This window comes from Vigna unguiculata, chromosome 1 (assembly GCF_037176805.1).
Source record: "Vigna unguiculata cultivar grain cowpea cultivar isolate G323 ecotype 2 chromosome 1, ASM3717680v1, whole genome shotgun sequence".
Lineage (NCBI taxonomy): Eukaryota > Viridiplantae > Streptophyta > Magnoliopsida > Fabales > Fabaceae > Vigna > Vigna unguiculata.
This window is the reverse complement of record NC_140792.1, coordinates 13,391,591-13,399,854: the sequence shown is the minus strand read 5'-3', so window position 1 is coordinate 13,399,854 and position 8,264 is coordinate 13,391,591. Positions and strand designations below refer to the sequence as shown.

The 8,264-nt window shown below is 32.0% G+C and overlaps 1 protein-coding gene across 9 annotated transcripts; it reads right to left on the bottom strand.

Annotated features, from left to right (window-relative positions):
- Positions 1–2,622: 2,622 nt before the first annotated feature.
- LOC114184939 (cleavage and polyadenylation specificity factor subunit 2-like) lies at positions 2,623–7,959 on the bottom strand. Of its 9 annotated transcripts, XR_014993235.1 has the most exons (9): positions 7,807–7,959; positions 7,510–7,711; positions 7,231–7,282; positions 6,148–6,296; positions 5,765–5,794; positions 5,227–5,395; positions 4,940–5,036; positions 3,988–4,041; positions 2,623–2,804 (listed from the first exon to the last, which is right to left on the bottom strand). XR_014993235.1 is itself a non-coding variant. In XM_085670217.1 (7 exons), exons 4-6 carry the CDS (start codon positions 5,785–5,787, stop codon positions 4,956–4,958), a joined length of 273 nt encoding a protein of 90 aa, XP_085526343.1. In that variant the 5' UTR covers positions 5,788–5,794; positions 6,148–6,296; positions 7,231–7,282; positions 7,510–7,955; the 3' UTR covers positions 2,623–2,804; positions 4,940–4,955. The 9 variants fall into 9 exon arrangements, 2 of the variants coding, with proteins under 2 accessions (XP_085526343.1, XP_085526342.1); XR_003604697.2 differs by having other exon boundaries at positions 5,738–5,794; positions 7,510–7,955; XR_014993222.1 differs by having other exon boundaries at positions 7,510–7,953.
- Positions 7,960–8,264: the final 305 nt, after the last annotated feature.

Sequence of the window (8,264 nt, the reverse complement as noted above, 5' to 3'; positions counted from 1 at the left end):
TAAGGTAACGCTTGTGTCCGATATATCTTATTTGTTCTCTACAGGAACAAAATAAAATAAGTAAAGAAAATAAAATAAATGTTACGAAAAATAATTGAGAGCAAAAAAATGTTAGTGATAAAAAATAAAAAATAAAATCAAAAGAAATAAAAATAATTAAAATAATTAAAATAAGAACTAAAATGATAAAAATTCTAACCGTGTTCCCCGAAAACGGCGCCAAATTTGATAACGCTGTCATTGACGCAATCAAATTAATACTACTAAACTACAGCAACTTCAGTATTGCTAAGATAATAGTCAAGAAAATAGAATGGGTCAAGTAACCTTAAGTCGTCTCCCAACGAACACGGAATTGATTTTTAACAAATTAGTTCTTATAAAACTATACAAATGAGTTGGTCAAATAAAATAAAAAATATAGGGGATTAAGATAAACAAAGATAGAAATAAAATTTAAAAGATAAAATGAAATAAAAACAATAGTAAAGAAAATAGATTGATTCCATTGCTTTTTCAAAATAGATTCATCATTGGTTATCTAAAGATTATTGGTCGATTAATTATTGTTATAGATTTACAAATTAATCAATGTAAAGTCTTAATTAATTTGTTGGCGTTCTCACTTTTAACCAAAGTACAGTCTCAATTAAAAGTGAGAACTTTTAGATTATCCACAATAAATTCAACCAAAGTACAGTCTCAATCAAATTTTACTATGCCTAATCATGTCTATTCTTTTATCTCCTCACCAAATAAAAAGCTTAATTAATCAAAGTAAAGTCTCAATTAATTATAATTAGAGTAAATACCTTAAACCAAAGTAAAGTCTCAATTATTGGTAAAAACTCATTTAATCATATGAAAGTTTCTAAATAAAATCAAAATAAAGTCTCAATTCAATTTAAAAACTATTGGACTTATATGACCAACATGCATATAGATTTAAAATCATTACTTCTTACGTGATTCAAAGATAAAAGACATAGATGAGTGAAAACCTCAACAATAATAAAAAGAACAACGAAATTAATCGATCTAACCTCAAAATTCAATTATGAAATTACAATGGAATCAACGCAAGAAGTTTAGAACTCCATGAATGCAAAATAAAGAGAGAAGAATAGAGAGAGAAAGGAAACGAAATTAGGCCACCATAAGGGTTCCAAAACTCCGATGTCTCGACCTTTTTTTTCTATTTCTCCCTTAGTCTCTTTATATAGGAATTGGACTTAGCTTTTATGTTGCTAAAACCTCTCAAATATCTTTTAAAATAAAGATAAAGATAAGTATTCAAAGATATTTGGAGAGATATAGACTATTGACAAATATAGTTGGTTAATAATTTATGATATAATTAAAAAAATTAATTATTTAAAGATATCTGATAAATTATCACCAAATAATATTTGTATTAATTTTCTAAATAACCCATTTTCAATCCTCTAGTCCAATTTTGCATAGACATCCAAAAATATCAATATTTGCAGTTAAACCCCTTTCCTTTGACCAGTTTTTGACTTTTTTACCAGATTTGACCAACTTTGACCATTTCAGTGTCCATTTAGAGGATGACATGTGGCAGCTCCTTCTCTCTCCCAAATTAGGGTTTCGTAGATGCTTGTAGTTGCTCCAACAGCGTGTGGCGCGGTGGTCGTCTTCTCCAACGACCTGGTCTGACGTGAACGCGGAGTGACGAAGGTCTGCTACCAGTTTCCACAAGGTGCATGGCTATTCCGACGTTTCTGGCTCGCGATAGTAGATCTGTGAAGATGGTTGGATGCGTTGCGTGATTGGTCAGTTTAGTGAGTAGAGGATCATGACACGTGTCATCATATGGTTGGAGAGATTTAGAAGGTGAGGATTGCCACATGGCATGATCAGGTTGAGTTTATTTTAAGTGGTAGGATGGGTGCAACTTAGTAAAATTCGGACTATAGAACAGGTTTTTGTGGTACACTTGCAATAGAAGTGTGTAAAATAAAATCAAGGGTGCATTCACTACAAGAAAAAATATTTTTAACGAAGGTTTATTTTTACATTACCTAGGGTTAAAACCTCTACTAAGTTCTTTACCCGGGGTTTTGATTTCACTCGCTAAACCATCCCTAGAGAACGTGTTAACCGAGATTTTTATGAACCCCAAGAAGCACCATTCAATAACGAAAGTTTTTTATCCTCTTATATTTAAGATATGTTTTAAAACCTCAGTTAAGTTTTGTGAATTTAAAACCCCGGTTAATTATCATGAATTTTAAAACCTTCATAAAATATCGTGAACTTTAAAACCTCCATAAAATACTATGAATTTTAGAACCTCCATAAAATAACATAGGTTTCAAAACCCCCCATAAAATACCATGGGTTTCAAAACCTCCGTAAAATACTATAGGTTTCAAAACCTTCGTAAAGTACCATAAATTTTTAAATTATTATTATTATATTTTTTTACTCATTTATCATTTATGTATTCATATATATTTTTTCAATCACAATTATTTACATTTATTCTATTTTTTTAATCTATATTTAATGAAATTATACCTAAATAGATATAAACTCATCAAATTGACATTATTTATAGATGACTAAATGTATATCAAAGTACAACAAATATACGAATTCAAATTCAAATTCAAGTATAATATTAGTCAGCAAAAACTATCATGAAGTACTGCAATGGTTCTCAAAACATTAAATGATTCAATTAACTTCCACATTATATTATATTCTTTAACTATCACATGATTTTTCTCATGTCCAGAACTTGTTGTATTAGTCGACACACTTCCTTGATCAGAAACCTACAATATAAATGTGAATCATAATTACAAATGTAAACTCTGAAAAATAAAAGAAGTTATGTAGTCTTACAAATTACCGGTGCAGGATTGAACACAGACTGATAAAATTGATCAGGTGAAGTTATGACTATTCAGATAGATGCTAACCAGACCCCATAATAATCAATTTGGGTTGTCATTGGAGAAAATATTTAAAAATAAATAAAAAGGAAAACTGGAAAAAAGAACCCACAAAGAATAGGAAAAAAAATCTAACAATTATAAAGTTGAAAGAAAATTGATATCTTATATCCAAAGTTGGATCATGAAAAGAATAGAAAAATAAAGTTAAAGAAATAAATTATATCTATCAAGTGCTTTTGGTATTTTAATGTAGTTGGTTGGGTACAAAATTTCCAAACACAACCGGTTGCTATTGGTATTTTAATGTAGTTGGTTGTGTACAAAATTTCCAAACACAACCGGTTACTTCTACTTGATACATTTTGAAATTCATTCAACCTATTAACCCAACTTAACTAAATAATTTTAGCTCGGGTAAGGTCGGTCAGGTGACCTCATGATCATTCCTAGTTGGAATGTCCTTCCCAGTTATCTCACCTCTCAGAAGGCTGTTGTTATTGGCACATACCTATATTTTCTAAGGTGTAAGAACAAATGAAAAGCAATAAAATTTACGCATGACAAAATTTGTTGACCGCAGGCAGTGTCCAGTAATAGACCTTCATCAACTGAATATTATTTAAAATGAAAAGTGACCATCTACATTAAAGGCTTAATAAGATTTGGCTGACATTATCAGTAACAATTTAACAGTAATGGATAATGACATCAACATGAATAGAAACTGGTTCAACTCTGAAGAATATTTTAACAATGAAATTGCAACAATATAAAAAAAAATTCCTGTAAGATGAGTAATGAGTATTGTTTGCAGAAGAAGAAATGCAATGGTTCCCAAAGAAGATAACAAGCTCTAACCCATTTTAAAATTCAGGGGCAAACTAGGAGGGGGGATTTGAGTTGGGGAATTAAAAGTGTTAAACAATAAAGATAAAGATGAACATTGAGCTGAAGCCGTGTGTTTCTATAACAGCACAAGTGATTTATTTATATTGAGGAAAACAAATCAATATAATAAATAGAGAAGATTTCTTCTCCTTTGTAATTTTCCAAACAGTACCTCCCAAAAGATGGCCAGCAACATGAGGCGCAATCACAATTCCTTCTCCTTTGCCTAAAAGTGGTTAAAAATTAAAATGCCATTAAAGATGACACGACCCAAATGAGGGAATATTAATACTCGTCGAGAAGGTTATATGCAAGGTTTGGGAGACTACAAATTTCTTTCAAGTGTGGACAACTTTTTGTCTCACACCAAAAGCTTTATTTTTATGAATTGATAATGCATGCTTTAATTTCACATCACTAATTAATGTACACTTTTATATCATAACTTCTACAGCACGGACAAATATTTCACATGGTGAAAATATGTAAAGTGTTACTACAAAAAAAGTATTAACTTCTGAAAATAAGGTGTATTCACAAATAAACTAAACTTTCAAATCAAATTTCTCTAGTTAACAAAAATCTTCCATTGCTCATGCAAATAATTATAGACACTAGAGACAAGAAACATGTGAACTTGTTATCGTTCAGGCCTCTTCAATTTGCCAAATAACCATGAGTCACATAAAAATATATTTTCACTGTATAGCATGACAAACATAAAAAACTAGGTGAACATCTTCAGCATTGACCATTGATCCTTTAAAAGGCTATACTACGTGACATAAACTTTGGCCATTTAGCCCCACTAAATATTTCAACATGCGGCAAATATATCTTTTTAACTTGGCCCAAAACAAAGCGATTTTCATCTTTGACTCCGTTGTGAGAAATATCCTTAGCTTCAAGAGACCTATTGCCAAGACAAAGGGTTCCAGTTTGGAGGGAACTTTGGATTTCCTAATGGTCTTTAATTTCATGCAATAAATAAAGGTTTGAATGGGATTATGGTCCAGATACTAACCTATATTATATACAAATAGAATGGTGGGGTGGAAGAAGAGAAACAAAATACATGCCACCACTTCAATGCATGACATTGTAACAAAAGTTGAAACACCTACCTGACAGATGATGATTCTAAGAATATGTTAGCATTGTTACACTCTGGAAAGCAGAATCAATATCATCCAGTGTGAGCAGATCGAACTCCGACACTTGCTACAAAAGAGCAAAATATTTTAATATAACCATCCAGCTATGAAACACACACATTTTCCAAATTCTATCTAGTGATTAAAAAGACAAGTGAACATATAAGAACATGAGAGATCCAACATCCTACAAACTAAGAAGCACAAAAAATCTTCTTCTCAACAGCAAAACCAAACAAACCAGTGCGTAATTTCACCTTTCTTGAAAGGTACTGGTCATACATAGTGAGAAGGCCTAATCTGTAGACAAGATCAGTTGAATAAACGGGGGCAGAGAGTCCAAGCTGCTTCATGGCATATGGGAGGGCACCAAGGTGAAGTGTATCAGCATGTGAAAGCAAGACAACATCAATGGTTGATGCCACCCTACATGCCAGTCATAAAACCTCAATAAGAAATCAAAGGTAACAAAACAAACACGCCCAAAAGGCAAAAAAAAACACAAATTTCATTGTCATTCAAATACAATCCCACAAAAAAAAAAGTTTTCTCCTTTCTTATTCAAAACTCTAGTTCCCCGACAACAAACAAGGTATAAAGGAAAATAACCCGTAAAAATCAATACTATGGAGTTGAAATTCATATCATGTTAGGAAGCATAATCTTTCTAAAGTATAACTATTACAAACTCAATTAACAAAGCATATATCATATTTTAATATCATCCTTCTTCATAATCTTCTTCGTCAACAAGTGCATATACTCCACCTTCATCTATTATTCGTAGAGCATTACCAGCATTGAAAGCAAGATTCCATAGTGCCCCTGTAGCAATTTCATGAACAATTTGAAAGTGGAAATTGGTTTAGAAATTAATCAAAATTACTACTCTGAATCAACCAGTTCAATCATACACCCCATTTTGCTTGGGTCTTTTAACCCAACCGACTGATCTAGAGACCAAAAGACCAAAGAAAGAAGTATAGTTCAAAGAAAATAGAAGGAGTGTTGTCCTATAAGTCAAAGCTCTGGACAGAAAAAGAGCAATAGAATAGTTCTTTAAAATTCAAATTTTTATTTGCTAGTAATCATTACCCACTTTAATGCTTGATTCCTGAATTGAATCCATACCTATAATTCCAAACTAAAAAGTATCTTCAACAATTAAGGTAGTTTACCTTTTAAAGGTCAGTGTTACGAGACTCAGCTTCTGTCAGCTCTTGGTTGAATTGAAGAGCATGTTGTTTCTCCTTGTTGAGTGATGATTCCAAATCTTCTTTATCAGCTTTCAAGACTGATATAATATCACCTTTGGGTTTCTCTATTACTGTTACCACACAATGTATCAACATAAAGCAATTTGATAAAATCAAGAGACGAAATACCATATCAGACACTAATAGGTCTATTAATTTAGGTGAACTAAATTAATAGTCAATTTAACTGTAGTGTCAATGCATGTTTGAGTTCGAATATATTTCTGAATTTACACAATATAAGATTTTACTATCCCAAATGATATCACAAGTTATCGTGCAGACAATACAGTACTATGTTATCTACATATAATCAACTTCAACTAAAGGTATAGTAAAACAGTGCATATTACTTTGTATAAATAATAAAGGTAATCATCCTTAAACAAAACAAAATAACTATCAAAATTTATGGTGTAAAATGGTTTGGCTCGGCCAATTCAACCGCAACAAAGACATTCTATGGATTCCAACATGGATGCAAGCCTCGAGCTTTGATCAATAGAAGAACCACATGGCCTCCACTTTAGCTCACAATCCTATAAATGTAAGCTACATCACATAAATCAGACCCTATATTCAACTTGAAATCCACCTTTAGAAATTGAGGTCATGATTAACATTCAAATAGAGCACCACAACCAAAACTATAATTTTGTTCATCTCATTTCCTGTTTCTCATGAAAAAAATTTGTGGAACGGTCATTTTGTAGATCAAGAAGGAAGCAGATTTATAAAACAGTCTCCCAAGTATTTTTAAGTCGTGCCCATAATCATCATTTACAGTTTACTAAAAGGAACAAACCCATCTAATTCGCACCAAAACAACTCCCAATTCTTAAATAGTAGAAAATAAAATTGTTTTCCAAACTCCCTAGCAGGTTAAACTAATGTATAATCAAACATTGAAAACCCCATCCCCTTCTCTGAGTTCATCGCAAAAAAATCACCATGGAGTTAGATTAATTACTATAAACAAGCATTAATTGGAGAGACAAAAAAGACCTGGGTCAAATACACGACATTTTTAGATCCTAGGATCAGTTCCTGCATCTATCTGCAAACACAGAGACATCAACACCTTAGTTATAAAAAACATTTTATTCTCAAATCAAACAAAAATTAGCAATAGCAAGAAACTGATCAACATGTAACGAAATCAAACATATAAACCCTAGATTATAGACACAAGTAATAAAATCAAACAATAAATCCAAACATGCACTAGGGCAAGCCATAACCAAGAGTAGGTAACAGGTAGATGGCGAGAAGAGTGATACCTACCGAATCTAAGCCCGACCATAGTGAGAAGATGGAACTAGTTGGGTGACAATCGAAATCGAATGACGATCGGTGAGAAGGCAACGAAGATAGCTGTGGAGTGTTTTTCACTTGATGAAGATAGGCGTGCGGTGTTTTCCGCGTGATGAAGAGAGGGAGACAGTGAGAAGGAAAGCCAATGGAGGGAATCGCGTGATACGAGCTTCTATAGCAGGGAAAAATGGGGTGAGCTTTTTCAGGGGAAGGCCAGTGGAGGATATGTGCGAGATTGAAATTGCAAGAGAGAGGAAATGAGTTCACCATGTCTAGGTTGAATCTAGGGTTCCTAAATTGCTGCATCACCTCCACTCTACTGTCGACCATCAATGTTCAAGAAGAAAGGAAAAGAATACAAAAATCTGAAGAAAGAAACTAGAGCGGAGAAGCTACGGAGAAGAGAACTAAAAATATTAAAAGAAACTATATAAAAAAAATTTCTGACGGTTTAGAAAAACTAAAAAAAAGTGAAAATATTTGTAGCGGTATTTTTAATTGCTACAAAATGACAGTTAATAAAATAATTTTTTTTAGTGCCTAGACTATTTTGTAGAGGTTTAAAATTAAATCTTTGTAATTTAGCAAAGGTTTTAAAAATCTATACTACATTTTGAAGGTTTAACATTAAACCTTTTGTAATTTAAGGGAGGTTTTAAAAATCTATACTATTTTTTAGAGGTTTAAAGTTAAACCTTTGTAATTTAACGGATGTTTTGAAAACC

What these genes read in the sequence shown, in the direction of transcription:
- LOC114184939 (XM_085670217.1), bottom strand. Translation starts at nt 5,787, where the DNA reads ATGGAATCTTGCTTTCAATGCTG. An exon ending in GAATCTTGCTTTCAATGCTG is followed by an intron (nt 5,396 to 5,764) that starts GTAATGCTCTAC and finishes ACTGGCATGTAG; the next exon opens with GGTGGCATCAACCATTGATG. An exon ending in ACCAGTACCTTTCAAGAAAG is followed by an intron (nt 5,037 to 5,226) that starts GTGAAATTACGC and finishes GCTCTTTTGTAG; the next exon opens with CAAGTGTCGGAGTTCGATCT.